General features: G+C 37.0%; 2 protein-coding genes across 8 annotated transcripts in view; one reads left to right on the top strand and one right to left on the bottom strand.

The window, feature by feature from the left end:
- The window catches only part of CDIP1 (cell death inducing p53 target 1), a 60,278-nt gene extending 43,682 nt beyond the window's left edge, over positions 1-16,596 (bottom strand). The window contains exon 1 of one of the 6 annotated variants that reach the window (XM_073648609.1): positions 16,535-16,596. The gene's annotated coding sequence lies outside the window, so the exon portion shown is untranslated. Of the gene's footprint in view, positions 1-16,191; positions 16,296-16,339; positions 16,427-16,471; positions 16,494-16,534 lie in introns of those variants that run through there. The other 5 variants (XM_073648611.1, XM_073648613.1, XM_073648608.1 and 2 more) reach the window with 5 other exon arrangements.
- The window catches only part of CUNH16orf96 (chromosome unknown C16orf96 homolog), a 53,692-nt gene extending 32,826 nt beyond the window's left edge, over positions 1-20,866 (top strand). Inside the window, exons 7-17 of one of the 2 annotated variants that reach the window (XM_073648593.1) lie at positions 14,436-14,521; positions 14,596-14,706; positions 14,814-14,888; positions 15,056-15,220; positions 16,891-17,009; positions 17,324-17,386; positions 17,804-17,860; positions 18,077-18,227; positions 20,204-20,297; positions 20,368-20,457; positions 20,543-20,866. In XM_073648593.1, coding sequence (XP_073504694.1) covers positions 14,436-14,521; positions 14,596-14,706; positions 14,814-14,888; positions 15,056-15,220; positions 16,891-17,009; positions 17,324-17,386; positions 17,804-17,860; positions 18,077-18,227; positions 20,204-20,297; positions 20,368-20,457; positions 20,543-20,694 — 1,163 coding nt within the window. In that variant the 3' untranslated portion in view covers positions 20,695-20,866. Of the gene's footprint in view, positions 1-14,435; positions 14,522-14,595; positions 14,707-14,813; positions 14,889-15,055; positions 15,221-16,890; positions 17,010-17,323; positions 17,387-17,803; positions 17,861-18,076; positions 18,228-20,203; positions 20,298-20,364; positions 20,458-20,542 lie in introns of both variants that reach the window. The other variant, XM_073648592.1, reaches the window with a different exon arrangement.

Genomic DNA, 20,866 nt, shown 5'->3' with positions numbered 1-20,866 from the left:
ACTACTATAATACTGCTCCTATGTACAAGAATATAACTACTATAATACTGCCCCTATGTACAAGAATATAACTACTATAATACTGCCCCCTATATACAAGAATATAACTACTATAATACTGCTCCCTATGTACAAGAATATAACTACTATAATACTGCTCCCTATGTACAAGAATATAACTACTATAATACTGCCCTCTATGTATAAGAATATAACTACTATAATACTGCTCCCTATGTACAAGAATATAACTACTATAATACTGCCCCCTATGTACAAGAATATAACTACTATAATACTTCCCCTATGTACAAGAATATAACTACTATAATACTGCTCCCTATGTACAAGAATATAACTACTATAATACTGCCCCTATGTACAAGAATATAACTACTATAATACTGCTCCCTATGTACAAGAATATAACTACTATAATACTGCTCCTATATACAAGAATATAACTACTATAATACTGCCCTCTATTTACAAGAATATAACTACTTTAATACTGCCCCCTATGTACAAGAATATAACTACTATAATACTGCTCCTATGTACAAGAATATAACTACTATAATACTGCCCCTTATGTACAAGAATATAACTACTATAATACTGCTCCTATGTACAAGAATATGACTACTATAATACTGCCCCTATGTACAAGAATATAACTACTATAATACTGCTCCCTATATGCAAGAATATAACTACTATAATACTGCTCCCTATGTACAAGAATATAACTACTTTAATACTGCCCCCTATGTACAAGAATATAACTACTATAATACTGCTCCTATGTACAAGAATATAACTACTATAATACTGCCCCTTATGTACAAGAATATAACTACTATAATACTGCCCCCTATGTACAAGAATATAACTACTATAATACTGCCCCTATGTACAAGAATATAACTACTATAATACTGCCCCTATGTACAAGAATATAACTACTATAATACTGCCTCTATATACAAGAATATAACTACTATAATACTGCTCCTATGTACAGGAATATAACTACTATAATACTGCCCCCTATGTACAAGAATTTAACTACTATAATACTGCTCCCTATGTACAAGAATATAACTACTATAATACTGCCCCTATGTACAAGAATATAACTACTATAATACTGCTCCTATATACAAGAATTTATATTACTATAATACTGCCCCTATGTACAAGAATATAACTACTATAATACTGCCCCCTATGTACAAGAATATAATTACTATAATACTGCCCCTATGTACAAGAATATAACTACTATAATACTGCTCCTATGTACAAGAATATAACTACTATAATACTGCTCCCTATGTACAAGAATATAACCACTATAATACTGCTCCTATGTACAAGAATATAACTACTATAATACTGCTCCCTATGTACAAGAATATAACTACTATAATACTGCTCCCTATGTACAAGAATATAACCACTATAATACTGCTCCTATATACAAGAATATAACTACTATAATACTACCCCTATGTACAAGAATATAACTACTATAATACTGCCCCTATATACAAGAATATAGCTACTATAATACTGCTCCTATGTACAAGAATATAGCTACTATAATACTGCCCCCTATGTACAAGAATATAACTACTATAATACTGCTCCCTATGTACAAGAATATAACTACTATAATACTGCTCCTATGTACAAGAATATAAATACTATAATACTGCCCCTATGTACAAGAATATAACTACTATAATACTGCCCCCTATATACAAGAATATAACTACTATAATACTGCTCCCTATGTACAAGAATATAACTACTATAATACTGCTCCCTTTGTACAAGAATATAACTACTATAATACTGCCCTCTATGTATAAGAATATAACTACTATAATACTGCTCCCTATGTACAAGAATATAACTACTATAATACTGCCCCCTATGTACAAGAATATAACTACTATAATACTGCCCCTATGTACAAGAATATAACTACTATAATACTGCTCCCTATGTACAAGAATATAACTACTATAATACTGCCCCTATGTACAAGAATATAACTACTATAATACTGCTCCCTATGTACAAGAATATAACTACTATAATACTGCTCCTATATACAAGAATATAACTACTATAATACTGCCCTCTATGTACAAGAATATAACTACTTTAATACTGCCCCCTATGTACAAGAATATAACTACTATAATACTGCTCCTATGTACAAGAATATAACTACTATAATACTGCCCCTTATGTACAAGAATATAACTACTATAATACTGCTCCTATGTACAAGAATATGACTACTATAATACTGCCCCTATGTACAAGAATATAACTACTATAATACTGCTCCCTATATGCAAGAATATAACTACTATAATACTGCTCCCTATGTACAAGAATATAACTACTTTAATACTGCCCCCTATGTACAAGAATATAACTACTATAATACTGCTCCTATGTACAAGAATATAACTACTATAATACTGCCCCTTATGTACAAGAATATAACTACTATAATACTGCCCCCTATGTACAAGAATATAACTACTATAATACTGCCCCTATGTACAAGAATATAACTACTATAATACTGCCCCTATGTACAAGAATATAACTACTATAATACTGCCCCTATATACAAGAATATAACTACTATAATACTGCTCCTATGTACAGGAATATAACTACTATAATACTGCCCCCTATGTACAAGAATTTAACTACTATAATACTGCTCCCTATGTACAAGAATATAACTACTATAATACTGCTCCTATGTACAAGAATATAACTACTATAATACTGCTCCCTATGTACAAGAATATAACCACTATAATACTGCTCCTATGTACAAGAATATAACTACTATAATACTGCTCCCTATGTACAAGAATATAACTACTATAATACTGCTCCCTATGTACAAGAATATAACCACTATAATACTGCTCCTATGTACAAGAATATAACTACTATAATACTGCTCCCTATGTACAAGAATATAACTACTATAATACTGCTCCCTATGTACAAGAATATAACCACTATAATACTGCTCCTATATACAAGAATATAACTACTATAATACTACCCCTATGTACAAGAATATAACTACTATAATACTGCCCCTATATACAAGAATATAGCTACTATAATACTGCTCCTATGTACAAGAATATAGCTACTATAATACTGCCCCCTATGTACAAGAATATAACTACTATAATACTGCTCCCTATGTACAAGAATATAACTACTATAATACTGCTCCTATGTACAAGAATATAAATACTATAATACTGCCCCTATGTACAAGAATATAACTACTATAATACTGCCCCCTATATACAAGAATATAACTACTATAATACTGCTCCCTATGTACAAGAATATAACTACTATAATACTGCTCCCTTTGTACAAGAATATAACTACTATAATACTGCCCTCTATGTATAAGAATATAACTACTATAATACTGCTCCCTATGTACAAGAATATAACTACTATAATACTGCCCCCTATGTACAAGAATATAACTACTATAATACTGCCCCTATGTACAAGAATATAACTACTATAATACTGCTCCCTATGTACAAGAATATAACTACTATAATACTGCCCCTATGTACAAGAATATAACTACTATAATACTGCTCCCTATGTACAAGAATATAACTACTATAATACTGCTCCTATATACAAGAATATAACTACTATAATACTGCCCTCTATGTACAAGAATATAACTACTTTAATACTGCCCCCTATGTACAAGAATATAACTACTATAATACTGCTCCTATGTACAAGAATATAACTACTATAATACTGCCCCTTATGTACAAGAATATAACTACTATAATACTGCTCCTATGTACAAGAATATGACTACTATAATACTGCCCCTATGTACAAGAATATAACTACTATAATACTGCTCCCTATATGCAAGAATATAACTACTATAATACTGCTCCCTATGTACAAGAATATAACTACTTTAATACTGCCCCCTATGTACAAGAATATAACTACTATAATACTGCTCCTATGTACAAGAATATAACTACTATAATACTGCCCCTTATGTACAAGAATATAACTACTATAATACTGCCCCCTATGTACAAGAATATAACTACTATAATACTGCCCCTATGTACAAGAATATAACTACTATAATACTGCCCCTATGTACAAGAATATAACTACTATAATACTGCCCCTATATACAAGAATATAACTACTATAATACTGCTCCTATGTACAGGAATATAACTACTATAATACTGCCCCCTATGTACAAGAATTTAACTACTATAATACTGCTCCCTATGTACAAGAATATAACTACTATAATACTGCTCCTATGTACAAGAATATAACTACTATAATACTGCTCCCTATGTACAAGAATATAACCACTATAATACTGCTCCTATGTACAAGAATATAACTACTATAATACTGCTCCCTATGTACAAGAATATAACTACTATAATACTGCTCCCTATGTACAAGAATATAACCACTATAATACAGCTCCTATATACAAGAATATAACTGCTATAATACTGCCCCTATGTACAAGAATATAACTACTATAATACTGCTCCTATATACAAGAAGATAGCTACTATAATACTGCTCCTATGTACAAGAATATAGCTACTATAATACTGCCCCCTATGTACAAGAATATAACTACTATAATACTGCTCCCTATGTACAAGAATATAACTACTATAATACTGCTCCTATGTACAAGAATATAACTACTATAATACTGCCCCTATGTACAAGAATATAACTACTATAATACTGCCCCCTATATACAAGAATATAACTACTATAATACTGCTCCCTATGTACAAGAATATAACTACTATAATACTGCTCCCTATGTACAAGAATATAACTACTATAATACTGCTCCTATGTACAAGAATATAACTACTATAATACTGCCCCTATGTACAAGAATATAACTACTATAATACTGCCCCTATATACAAGAATATAGCTACTATAATACTGCTCCTATGTACAAGAATATAGCTACTATAATACTGCCCCCTATGTACAAGAATATAACTACTATAATACTGCTCCCTATGTACAAGAATATAACTACTATAATACTGCTCCTATGTACAAGAATATAAATACTATAATACTGCCCCTATGTACAAGAATATAACTACTATAATACTGCCCCCTATATACAAGAATATAACTACTATAATACTGCTCCCTATGTACAAGAATATAACTACTATAATACTGCTCCCTATGTACAAGAATATAACTACTATAATACTGCCCTCTATGTATAAGAATATAACTACTATAATACTGCTCCCTATGTACAAGAATATAACTACTATAATACTGCCCCCTATGTACAAGAATATAACTACTATAATACTGCCCCTATGTACAAGAATATAACTACTATAATACTGCTCCCTATGTACAAGAATATAACTACTATAATACTGCCCCTATGTACAAGAATATAACTACTATAATACTGCTCCCTATGTACAAGAATATAACTACTATAATACTGCTCCTATATACAAGAATATAACTACTATAATACTGCCCTCTATGTACAAGAATATAACTACTTTAATACTGCCCCCTATGTACAAGAATATAACTACTATAATACTGCTCCTATGTACAAGAATATAACTACTATAATACTGCCCCTTATGTACAAGAATATAACTACTATAATACTGCTCCTATGTACAAGAATATGACTACTATAATACTGCCCCTATGTACAAGAATATAACTACTATAATACTGCTCCCTATATGCAAGAATATAACTACTATAATACTGCTCCCTATGTACAAGAATATAACTACTTTAATACTGCCCCCTATGTACAAGAATATAACTACTATAATACTGCTCCTATGTACAAGAATATAACTACTATAATACTGCCCCTTATGTACAAGAATATAACTACTATAATACTGCCCCCTATGTACAAGAATATAACTACTATAATACTGCCCCTATGTACAAGAATATAACTACTATAATACTGCCCCTATGTACAAGAATATAACTACTATAATACTGCCCCTATATACAAGAATATAACTACTATAATACTGCTCCTATGTACAGGAATATAACTACTATAATACTGCCCCCTATGTACAAGAATTTAACTACTATAATACTGCTCCCTATGTACAAGAATATAACTACTATAATACTGCCCCTATGTACAAGAATATAACTACTATAATACTGCTCCTATATACAAGAATTTATATTACTATAATACTGCCCCTATGTACAAGAATATAACTACTATAATACTGCCCCCTATGTACAAGAATATAATTACTATAATACTGCCCCTATGTACAAGAATATAACTACTATAATACTGCTCCTATGTACAAGAATATAACTACTATAATACTGCTCCCTATGTACAAGAATATAACCACTATAATACTGCTCCTATGTACAAGAATATAACTACTATAATACTGCTCCCTATGTACAAGAATATAACTACTATAATACTGCTCCCTATGTACAAGAATATAACCACTATAATACTGCTCCTATATACAAGAATATAACTGCTATAATACTGCCCCTATGTACAAGAATATAACTACTATAATACTGCTCCTATATACAAGAAGATAGCTACTATAATACTGCTCCTATGTACAAGAATATAGCTACTATAATACTGCCCCCTATGTACAAGAATATAACTACTATAATACTGCTCCCTATGTACAAGAATATAACTACTATAATACTGCTCCTATGTACAAGAATATAACTACTATAATACTGCCCCTATGTACAAGAATATAACTACTATAATACTGCCCCCTATATACAAGAATATAACTACTATAATACTGCTCCCTATGTACAAGAATATAACTACTATAATACTGCTCCCTATGTACAAGAATATAACTACTATAATACTGCTCCTATGTACAAGAATATAACTACTATAATACTGCCCCTATGTACAAGAATATAACTACTATAATACTGCCCCTATATACAAGAATATAGCTACTATAATACTGCTCCTATGTACAAGAATATAGCTACTATAATACTGCCCCCTATGTACAAGAATATAACTACTATAATACTGCTCCCTATGTACAAGAATATAACTACTATAATACTGCTCCTATGTACAAGAATATAACTACTATAATACTGCCCCTATGTACAAGAATATAACTACTATAATACTGCCCCCTATATACAAGAATATAACTACTATAATACTGCTCCCTATGTACAAGAATATAACTACTATAATACTGCTCCCTATGTACAAGAATATAACTACTATAATACTGCCCTCTATGTATAAGAATATAACTACTATAATACTGCTCCCTATGTACAAGAATATAACTACTATAATACTGCCCCCTATGTACAAGAATATAACTACTATAATACTGCCCCTATGTACAAGAATATAACTACTATAATACTGCTCCCTATGTACAAGAATATAACTACTATAATACTGCCCCTATGTACAAGAATATAACTACTATAATACTGCTCCCTATGTACAAGAATATAACTACTATAATACTGCTCCTATATACAAGAATATAACTACTATAATACTGCCCTCTATGTACAAGAATATAACTACTTTAATACTGCCCCCTATGTACAAGAATATAACTACTATAATACTGCTCCTATGTACAAGAATATAACTACTATAATACTGCCCCTTATGTACAAGAATATAACTACTATAATACTGCTCCTATGTACAAGAATATAACTACTATAATACTGCCCCTATGTACAAGAATATAACTACTATAATACTGCCCCTATGTACAAGAATATAACTACTATAATACTGCTCCCTATGTACAAGAATATAACTACTATAATACTGCTCCTATGTACAAGAATATAACTACTATAATACTGACCCCAATGTACAAGAATATAACTACTATAATACTGCCCCCTATGTACAAGAATATAACTACTATAATACTGCTCCCTATGTACAAGAATATAACTACTATAATACTGCTCCCTATGTACAAGAATATAACTACTATAATACTGCTCCCTATGTACAAGAATATAACTACTATAATACTGCTCCCTATGTACAAGAATATAACTACTATAATACTGCTCCTATGTACAAGAATATAAATACTATAATACTGCCCCTATGTACAAGAATATAACTACTATAATACTGCCCCCTATATACAAGAATATAACTACTATAATACTGCTCCCTATGTACAAGAATATAACTACTATAATACTGCTCCCTATGTACAAGAATATAACTACTATAATACTGCCCTCTATGTATAAGAATATAACTACTATAATACTGCTCCCTATGTACAAGAATATAACTACTATAATACTGCCCCCTATGTACAAGAATATAACTACTATAATACTGCCCCTATGTACAAGAATATAACTACTATAATACTGCTCCTTATGTACAAGAATATAACTACTATAATACTGCCCCTATGTACAAGAATATAACTACTATAATACTGCTCCCTATGTACAAGAATATAACTACTATAATACTGCTCCTATATACAAGAATATAACTACTATAATACTGCCCTCTATGTACAAGAATATAACTACTTTAATACTGCCCCCTATGTACAAGAATATAACTACTATAATACTGCTCCTATGTACAAGAATATAACTACTATAATACTGCCCCTTATGTACAAGAATATAACTACTATAATACTGCTCCTATGTACAAGAATATGACTACTATAATACTGCCCCTATGTACAAGAATATAACTACTATAATACTGCTCCCTATATGCAAGAATATAACTACTATAATACTGCTCCCTATGTACAAGAATATAACTACTTTAATACTGCCCCCTATGTACAAGAATATAACTACTATAATACTGCTCCTATGTACAAGAATATAACTACTATAATACTGCCCCTTATGTACAAGAATATAACTACTATAATACTGCCCCCTATGTACAAGAATATAACTACTATAATACTGCCCCTATGTACAAGAATATAACTACTATAATACTGCCCCTATGTACAAGAATATAACTACTATAATACTGCCCCTATATACAAGAATATAACTACTATAATACTGCTCCTATGTACAGGAATATAACTACTATAATACTGCCCCCTATGTACAAGAATTTAACTACTATAATACTGCTCCCTATGTACAAGAATATAACTACTATAATACTGCCCCTATGTACAAGAATATAACTACTATAATACTGCTCCTATATACAAGAATTTATATTACTATAATACTGCCCCTATGTACAAGAATATAACTACTATAATACTGCCCCCTATGTACAAGAATATAATTACTATAATACTGCCCCTATGTACAAGAATATAACTACTATAATACTGCTCCTATGTACAAGAATATAACTACTATAATACTGCTCCCTATGTACAAGAATATAACCACTATAATACTGCTCCTATGTACAAGAATATAACTACTATAATACTGCTCCCTATGTACAAGAATATAACTACTATAATACTGCTCCCTATGTACAAGAATATAACCACTATAATACTGCTCCTATATACAAGAATATAACTGCTATAATACTGCCCCTATGTACAAGAATATAACTACTATAATACTGCTCCTATATACAAGAAGATAGCTACTATAATACTGCTCCTATGTACAAGAATATAGCTACTATAATACTGCCCCCTATGTACAAGAATATAACTACTATAATACTGCTCCCTATGTACAAGAATATAACTACTATAATACTGCTCCTATGTACAAGAATATAACTACTATAATACTGCCCCTATGTACAAGAATATAACTACTATAATACTGCCCCCTATATACAAGAATATAACTACTATAATACTGCTCCCTATGTACAAGAATATAACTACTATAATACTGCTCCCTATGTACAAGAATATAACTACTATAATACTGCTCCTATGTACAAGAATATAACTACTATAATACTGCCCCTATGTACAAGAATATAACTACTATAATACTGCCCCTATATACAAGAATATAGCTACTATAATACTGCTCCTATGTACAAGAATATAGCTACTATAATACTGCCCCCTATGTACAAGAATATAACTACTATAATACTGCTCCCTATGTACAAGAATATAACTACTATAATACTGCTCCTATGTACAAGAATATAACTACTATAATACTGCCCCTATGTACAAGAATATAACTACTATAATACTGCCCCCTATATACAAGAATATAACTACTATAATACTGCTCCCTATGTACAAGAATATAACTACTATAATACTGCTCCCTATGTACAAGAATATAACTACTATAATACTGCCCTCTATGTATAAGAATATAACTACTATAATACTGCTCCCTATGTACAAGAATATAACTACTATAATACTGCCCCCTATGTACAAGAATATAACTACTATAATACTGCCCCTATGTACAAGAATATAACTACTATAATACTGCTCCCTATGTACAAGAATATAACTACTATAATACTGCCCCTATGTACAAGAATATAACTACTATAATACTGCTCCCTATGTACAAGAATATAACTACTATAATACTGCTCCTATATACAAGAATATAACTACTATAATACTGCCCTCTATGTACAAGAATATAACTACTTTAATACTGCCCCCTATGTACAAGAATATAACTACTATAATACTGCTCCTATGTACAAGAATATAACTACTATAATACTGCCCCTTATGTACAAGAATATAACTACTATAATACTGCTCCTATGTACAAGAATATAACTACTATAATACTGCCCCTATGTACAAGAATATAACTACTATAATACTGCCCCTATGTACAAGAATATAACTACTATAATACTGCTCCCTATGTACAAGAATATAACTACTATAATACTGCTCCTATGTACAAGAATATAACTACTATAATACTGACCCCAATGTACAAGAATATAACTACTATAATACTGCCCCCTATGTACAAGAATATAACTACTATAATACTGCTCCCTATGTACAAGAATATAACTACTATAATACTGCTCCCTATGTACAAGAATATAACTACTATAATACTGCTCCCTATGTACAAGAATATAACTACTATAATACTGCTCCCTATGTACAAGAATATAACTACTATAATACTGCTCCTATGTACAAGAATATAAATACTATAATACTGCCCCTATGTACAAGAATATAACTACTATAATACTGCCCCCTATATACAAGAATATAACTACTATAATACTGCTCCCTATGTACAAGAATATAACTACTATAATACTGCTCCCTATGTACAAGAATATAACTACTATAATACTGCCCTCTATGTATAAGAATATAACTACTATAATACTGCTCCCTATGTACAAGAATATAACTACTATAATACTGCCCCCTATGTACAAGAATATAACTACTATAATACTGCCCCTATGTACAAGAATATAACTACTATAATACTGCTCCTTATGTACAAGAATATAACTACTATAATACTGCCCCTATGTACAAGAATATAACTACTATAATACTGCTCCCTATGTACAAGAATATAACTACTATAATACTGCTCCTATATACAAGAATATAACTACTATAATACTGCCCTCTATGTACAAGAATATAACTACTTTAATACTGCCCCCTATGTACAAGAATATAACTACTATAATACTGCTCCTATGTACAAGAATATAACTACTATAATACTGCCCCTTATGTACAAGAATATAACTACTATAATACTGCTCCTATGTACAAGAATATGACTACTATAATACTGCCCCTATGTACAAGAATATAACTACTATAATACTGCTCCCTATATGCAAGAATATAACTACTATAATACTGCTCCCTATGTACAAGAATATAACTACTTTAATACTGCCCCCTATGTACAAGAATATAACTACTATAATACTGCTCCTATGTACAAGAATATAACTACTATAATACTGCCCCTTATGTACAAGAATATAACTACTATAATACTGCCCCCTATGTACAAGAATATAACTACTATAATACTGCCCCTATGTACAAGAATATAACTACTATAATACTGCCCCTATGTACAAGAATATAACTACTATAATACTGCCCCTATATACAAGAATATAACTACTATAATACTGCTCCTATGTACAGGAATATAACTACTATAATACTGCCCCCTATGTACAAGAATTTAACTACTATAATACTGCTCCCTATGTACAAGAATATAACTACTATAATACTGCCCCTATGTACAAGAATATAACTACTATAATACTGCTCCTATATACAAGAATTTATATTACTATAATACTGCCCCTATGTACAAGAATATAACTACTATAATACTGCCCCCTATGTACAAGAATATAATTACTATAATACTGCCCCTATGTACAAGAATATAACTACTATAATACTGCTCCTATGTACAAGAATATAACTACTATAATACTGCTCCCTATGTACAAGAATATAACCACTATAATACTGCTCCTATGTACAAGAATATAACTACTATAATACTGCTCCCTATGTACAAGAATATAACTACTATAATACTGCTCCCTATGTACAAGAATATAACCACTATAATACTGCTCCTATATACAAGAATATAACTGCTATAATACTGCCCCTATGTACAAGAATATAACTACTATAATACTGCTCCTATATACAAGAAGATAGCTACTATAATACTGCTCCTATGTACAAGAATATAGCTACTATAATACTGCCCCCTATGTACAAGAATATAACTACTATAATACTGCTCCCTATGTACAAGAATATAACTACTATAATACTGCTCCTATGTACAAGAATATAACTACTATAATACTGCCCCTATGTACAAGAATATAACTACTATAATACTGCCCCCTATATACAAGAATATAACTACTATAATACTGCTCCCTATGTACAAGAATATAACTACTATAATACTGCTCCCTATGTACAAGAATATAACTACTATAATACTGCTCCTATGTACAAGAATATAACTACTATAATACTGCCCCTATGTACAAGAATATAACTACTATAATACTGCCCCTATATACAAGAATATAGCTACTATAATACTGCTCCTATGTACAAGAATATAGCTACTATAATACTGCCCCCTATGTACAAGAATATAACTACTATAATACTGCTCCCTATGTACAAGAATATAACTACTATAATACTGCTCCTATGTACAAGAATATAACTACTATAATACTGCCCCTATGTACAAGAATATAACTACTATAATACTGCCCCCTATATACAAGAATATAACTACTATAATACTGCTCCCTATGTACAAGAATATAACTACTATAATACTGCTCCCTATGTACAAGAATATAACTACTATAATACTGCCCTCTATGTATAAGAATATAACTACTATAATACTGCTCCCTATGTACAAGAATATAACTACTATAATACTGCCCCCTATGTACAAGAATATAACTACTATAATACTGCCCCTATGTACAAGAATATAACTACTATAATACTGCTCCCTATGTACAAGAATATAACTACTATAATACTGCCCCTATGTACAAGAATATAACTACTATAATACTGCTCCCTATGTACAAGAATATAACTACTATAATACTGCTCCTATATACAAGAATATAACTACTATAATACTGCCCTCTATGTACAAGAATATAACTACTTTAATACTGCCCCCTATGTACAAGAATATAACTACTATAATACTGCTCCTATGTACAAGAATATAACTACTATAATACTGCCCCTTATGTACAAGAATATAACTACTATAATACTGCTCCTATGTACAAGAATATAACTACTATAATACTGCCCCTATGTACAAGAATATAACTACTATAATACTGCCCCTATGTACAAGAATATAACTACTATAATACTGCTCCCTATGTACAAGAATATAACTACTATAATACTGCTCCTATGTACAAGAATATAACTACTATAATACTGACCCCAATGTACAAGAATATAACTACTATAATACTGCCCCCTATGTACAAGAATATAACTACTATAATACTGCTCCCTATGTACAAGAATATAACTACTATAATACTGCTCCCTATGTACAAGAATATAACTACTATAATACTGCTCCCTATGTACAAGAATATAACTACTATAATACTGCTCCCTATGTACAAGAATATAACCACTATAATACTGCCCCCTATGTACAAGAATATAACTACTATAATACTGCCCCCTATGTACAAGAATATAACTACTATAATACTGCCCCCTATACTCTGATTGCAGGTAAGAACCGTATTCCTGAGGATTTGCTCCAGCAGTTGCGCAGTGTCCGGCAGGATGTGGAGAGTCTGTTCGCTGAGAATCGGAAGGTAGCGTCTCGTGAGAGCTCGTCAGTGATGTTTCCTCTGCGGCTCGATCGTTCTTATATTTTCCTCACTTTTAGGACAAGGTTGACTTGAGCGCTCTGAAGAGTGGACTCCATGATCTGAATATGGCGCTACAACAACTGGACAGCAAGACCGACAAGCTGGCAGCAGATCTGTCCGAGACCGCGGTGAGGGAGCGGAGCGTACGGTGTTATTAATGGTTGTGGGATGTGAGGGAAAAATGTCTGCTGAGCCGTGTATCTAATCCCATCACGTGTGATACCTCTTCTTGCAGACCCTTCAGAGTCAGATTGATGAGCTGCAGAAGAAGAAGTTGGATCAGGGGGATTTCATGTTGGAGCTGAATCTGGTACGTGTGTATCTATCACAGGGGCCCCGGATTATACATGGGACGTGCAGCGAGGGGCCCCGGTGCAGACATTATGTTGGGCCCCAGGTTCAGCACACATTTCCTCTGATGCTCCAGTCACATCCAGAGCTTCGAGACGTCGCTCACCTCCGGGGTCTTGTTTACAGAAGGCGGACAGACGGGCGTTGGAGGCCCTGGTGGGCCGCGCGGATCTGGAGGCCGCCGTCAGCGAGGTTAATGCTGTGCTGGAGGCTCTGATCAAAAAACTGGCAGCGCAGGAGTCCGAGTGGCAGAACATGCTGGCCAAGCTGCTGGCAGGGCTAGAGGCCAAGGTAAGAGTGTACACAGCTCCTGTGCGCAGCAATGTGGTGCATTGTGGGAGATTAACAGAGCCGCCATGACATCACATAAACAATTGACCCCTTACAATATACATTATTGAGAAGCTGCCGGGTGGCGCCCTGTTCTCTCACCGGCGTCCTGTCCCCTCGCCGGCGCCCTATGCTCTCACCGGTGTTGTCCCCTCACCGGCGCCCTGTGCTCTCACCGGCACCCTGTCCCCTCACCAGCGACCTGTGCTCTCACCGGCACCCTGTCCCCTCACCAGCGCCCTGTGCCCTCACCAGCGACCTGTGCTCTCACCGGCACCCTGTCCCCTCACCAGCGCCCTGTGCCCTCACCAGCGACCTGTGCTCTCACCGGCGCCCTGTCCCCTCACCAGCGCCCTGTGCCCTCACCGGCACCCTGTCCCCTCACCAGCGCCCTGTGCCCTCACCGGCACCCTGTGCTCTCACCGGCGCCCTGTGCTCTCACCGGCGCCCTGTCACCTCACCAGCGCCCTGTTCCCTCACCAGCGCCCTGTGCCCTCACCAGCGCCCTGTGCTCTCACCGGCGCCCTGTGCTCTCACCGGCGCCCTGTCCCCTCACCAGCGCCCTGTGCCCTCACCAGCACCCTGTGCTCTCACCGGCGCCCTGTGCTCTCACCGGCGCCCTGTCCCCTCACCAGCGCCCTGTGCTCTCACCGGCGCCCTGTCCCCTCACCGGCGCCCTGTGCCCTCACCAGTGCCCTGTGCCCTCACCAGCGCCCTGTGCCCTCACCGGCGCCCTGTGCTCGCACCGGCGCCCTGTCCCCTCACCGGCGTCCTGTCATCCTCTCACCGGCGTCCTGTCCTCTTCTCACCGGAGCCCTGTCCCCTCACCGGCGTCCTGTCCTCCTCTCACCAGCGCCCTGTCCTCTTCTCACCGGAGCCCTGTCCCCTCACCGGCGCTCTGTCCTCTCACCGGCGCCCTGTCCTCCTGTCACCGGAGCCCTGTCCTCCTGTCACCGGAGCCCTGTCCTCTTCTCACCGGAGCCCTGTCCTCCTCTCACCGGAGCCCTGTCCTCTTCGCACCGGAGCCCTGTCCCCTCACCGGCGCTCTGTCCTCTCACCGGCGCCCTGTCCTCCTGTCACCGGAGCCCTGTCCTCTTCTCACCGGAGCCCTGTCCTCTTCTCACCGGAGCCCTGTCCTCCTCTCACCGGAGCCCTGTCCTCTTCTCACCGGAGCCCTGTCCTCCTGTCACCGGAGCCCTGTCCTCTTCTCACCGGCGCCCTGTCCTCTTCTCACCGGAGCCCTGTCCCCTTCTCACCGGAGCCCTGTCCCCTCACCGGCGCCCTGTCCTCCCGTCACTGGCGCCCTGTGCTCTCAGACCTTTGTTCCCGGCTGAGCAAACTTCATCTCTAGGAAACGCTGGATGCCGTCATCAGGCCGCCGGGGATAGAGGCAAACATTGTTATCTCTAACACACTCCTCTTCTAAAATACTCTGTGCTGCTGGCAGTTCTGCTCCTTCCATTAAATGACTCTCAGTGTATGACTGCACACTTGTCTCCATATCCCTCCGTAACATCATCATGAGTGGCGGACAACTACACCTGTCATTGACACATTCCTCTCCTAAAATACTCTGTGCTGCTGTGCAGCCTGTTCCTTTGTCACATCTCCGCACCTTCTGCATCTTCTAGTTGAGCCGCTCGGACTTGGACTCCGTTCACAAGGACCTGGAGGAGCTCTGGAAATTCCTGAAGAAGCATCTCAGCTCCAGCCAGACCTTCGATCCAGACGGGGCGGCGGGCTTCAGGAAGTGAGTGGTGTGCGCACGTAGGGGGCGTAGTGGGGGCACGGGTGATGCTCTTCAATGACTGAGAGCAGAACTGCCGTAAAGTAGAATTATATTCACAGCCCCCTTTCCTATAGGGGGCGCCATGTAACTGTTCATTCCCAACAGGAAGGTAATTTTAATATTACAGTAAAGACTGACACCGGGTGTATATGAAGTCAGGGGCTGCGGCGAAACTGCCGCATACAGACCTGCCAAAATCCTAAGATTTGTGATAGACCGTGCCGGGAGCTTTATATTGTGACGGTGTGCACTTATCAAACATTGTGTATTCACAGGAAACTGTTCGAGAGAGTAAAGTGCATCTCATGTGACCGTCCTGTAACCATGGGAACCGCACCGTGAGTACCCAACCTCTGACCGAACCTATTACTCAATCTAGTACCCAACATGGTACTGAACCTAGTACCAAACCTAGTGCCCAAAGTAGTACCCAACCTATGACCGAACCTAGTACGGAACATGGTACTGAACCTAATACTGACTCTATGACGGAACCTAGTACTCAACCTAATGTTCAACCTACTACTCAACGTGGTACTGAAACGAGTAGGCAACATAGTACCCAACCTAGCACTGAATCTATGACGGAACCTAGTACTAAACCTGTGACCGAACCTAGTACGGAACATGGTACTGAACCTAATACTGACTATGACTGAACATAGTACTCAACCTAATGTTCAACCTACTACCCAACGTGGTACTGAACCTAGTAGGCAACATCGTATCCATTTGTGATTCTCTCTCTTTTGCAGACATCTGGTTACAGTGCGCTCTCTGAACCCCCGAAGCAGAGATTACAAGACCCCCGGGTATGTGCGTCTGCTATCAGCACTGTACACATGGTTATGGGGGAGTATGGACAAATTTCTATACATTCACAGGAGGATGGTTGTCAGTCTCCTTAGGGGACTGACAATCTGCCTGGTGTAGATCACCAGATCTGTCCTACCTGTGTGTATAGGACTATGGACCACTTTCACCATGAGTCGTATTAACCCAGTGTTCACATGGACTCGTCTTTTCAGAGATCCCACCCAGATGTCAGACCCCGAGCTCCAGTACAGCGAGTCCCCGAGACCCCACAGCGCCTACTCAATCCACCGAAAATCATCGTGCAACCAAAACCTCAGCACAGTGTTCCCGTACGGAGACCCCGGGCAAATCCAGTACAAGAACGTAAGCATGGACATCACAGACAGATACACTGGTGCTTAAAAGTTTGTGAACCCTTCAGTATTTTCCTTATTTCTGTATAATTTATAGCTAAAACTACATCTGATTTTATCTAAAAAAAAGTCACAGTGTTGCCCGGGCCAAAAGGGTCACATACTTTTACAATTCACAGACATACAGTTGTGCTCAAAAGTTTACATACCCGGCAGAATTTTTCCTTTCTTGGCCTTGTTTCAGAGAATATGAATGATAACAAAAAACCTTTTTCTCCACTCATGGTTATTGGTTGGGTGAAGCCATTTATTGTCAAACTACTGTGTTTTCTCTTTTTAAATCATAATGACAACCAAAACATCCAAATGACCCTGATCAAAAGTTCACATACCCGGGTGATTTTGGCCTGATAACATGTACAGAATTTGACACAAATGGGTTTGAATGGCTACTAAAGGTACCATTCTTACCTGTGACCTGTTTACTTATCAGTGTGTGCATAAAAGCTGAGTGAGTTTCTGGGATCCAGACAGACTCTTGCATCTTTCTTCCAGCCGCTTGCTTTCCCCATGCCTCACAATCCAGAAACGTCAAAGAATTGTCAATGGATCTACGGGAAAAGGTAGTTGAACAGTATAACACAGGAAAGGGATACAAAAAGATATCCAAGGAATTGATAATGCCAGTCAGTAGGGTTCAAACTGTGATTAACAAATGGATAATCAGGGGCTCTGTAAAAATCAAACCACAGTCAGGTAGACCAACAAAAATTTCGGCCACAACTGCTAGGAAAATTGGTTTGGGATGCAAAGAAAACCCCATGAATAACATCAGCTGAAATTCAGAACTCTCTAAAAACTAGTGGTGTGGCTGTATCAAGATGCACAATAAGGAGGCACTTGAAGAAAAATGGGCTGAATGGTCAAGTCGCCAGAAGAAAGCCATTACTGCGCAAATGCCACAAAGTATCTCGCCTACAATACGCCAAACAGCACAGAGACAAGCCTCAAAACTTCTGGAACAAGGTAATTTGGCGTGATGAGACCAAAATTGAACTTTTTGGCCACAACCCTAAACGTTACTTTTGGAGAGAGGTCAACAAGGCCTATGATGAAAGGAACACCATTCCTACAGTAAAGCATGGAGGTGGATCGCTGATGTTTTGGAGATGCGCGAGCTACAAAGACACAGGAACTTGGTAAAAGTTGAAGGAAAGATGAATGCAGCACGTTATCAGCAAATACTGGAGGCAAATTTGCACTCATCAGCCCGGAAGCTGCACATGGGACGTACTTGGACGTTCCAACATGACAACGATCCAAAACACAAGGCCAAGTCGACCTGTCATTGGCTACAGCAGAACAAAGTGAAGGTTCTGGAGTGGCCATCTCAGTCTCCTGACCTCAATATCATTGAGCCACTGTGGGGAGATCTCAAGCGCACAGTTCATGAGAGACAACCCAGGAATTTACAGGAACTGGAGGCTTTTTGCCAAGAAGAATGGGCAGCTTTACCATCTGAGAAAATAAAGAACCTCATCCACAACTACCACAAAAGACTTTGATGTTAGAGGGGGCAATACACAGTATTAAGAACTGGAGTATGTGAACTTGTGATCAGGGTCATTTGGATGTTTTTGGTTGTCATTAAGATTGTGTTCTCTTTTTCACAGTAGTTTGACAATAAATGGCTTCACCCAACCAATAACCATGAGTGGAGAAAAAGTTTTTTTTTGTTGTCATTCATATTCTCTGAAACAAGGCCAAGAAAGGAAAAATTCTGTCGGGGTATGTAAACTTTTGAGCACAACTGTATGCCATTAGATCATTTTACTCAAGTCAAAAATATTGCTTTTCTTATCTAACTTTTAAGACGAGTGAAAAATCAGATGTGGTTTTAGGTGAAATATAGGCAGAAATAAGGACAATTCTGAAAGGTTCACAAGCTTTATGGATATGACAGACTTTTCACCCTCTGCTCCACAGACGGAGTTTGACCTGATGGGGATTGATGGTGTAATGTACAAGGGACGGTTGGACAAGAGTCACGCGGCTTACATTGCTGAGCGGGACAGCCCCGGTGAGTGTCAGCCCATCTTTTTCTTTTGCATTGTTGACTCTGGTCTCACTGGTGACTTCTCCCCCAGCAGTGAAGACCCCACAGCCACCATACAGGATCCCAGTGGAACGAGCACGCTCTGCTACCCCACACTGCAGGAGTTCCAGCACCCACACCTCACGTAAGCCACGCAGCTTAAAAGGGCCACTAACCCTAATAGGGCACAGGCATTAGAAGTACTGTATCTACCCCTCTCTGTCCACCAGGGCCTGCGAGTCATTCTGCGCGATCGTCCCGCTCCGCACTACAGTCGTCATCTGCCACAAACTCCACGCAGCCCATGTTTTATGTGCCCTCGGCCATGGATGGCACGAACATGCTACAGCAACCAATCAACCCTGAGGAGCAGGCGGTCTGACCAAGGAAGAAACCTTCACCCCCCACAACACCATCCCTGCTGCCACCCGCTGCTGGGCCTCAACTTGCATATGTGTCACTCCTGGACTTTATAACGGGAGTTTTTATTTTTCTCATGTATGAAATAAACCTGAAATCACCTGTCACGTAATAAATGTGCAATACAAGAGTCA

Source organism: Phyllobates terribilis, unplaced genomic scaffold, assembly GCF_046119375.1.
Source record: "Phyllobates terribilis strain yellow unplaced genomic scaffold, ASM4611937v1 Scaffold_9__5_contigs__length_417890890, whole genome shotgun sequence".
NCBI lineage: Eukaryota > Metazoa > Chordata > Amphibia > Anura > Dendrobatidae > Phyllobates > Phyllobates terribilis.
Note: the sequence above shows the minus strand (reverse complement) of the source record. Positions and strands in the feature narration are given on the sequence as shown.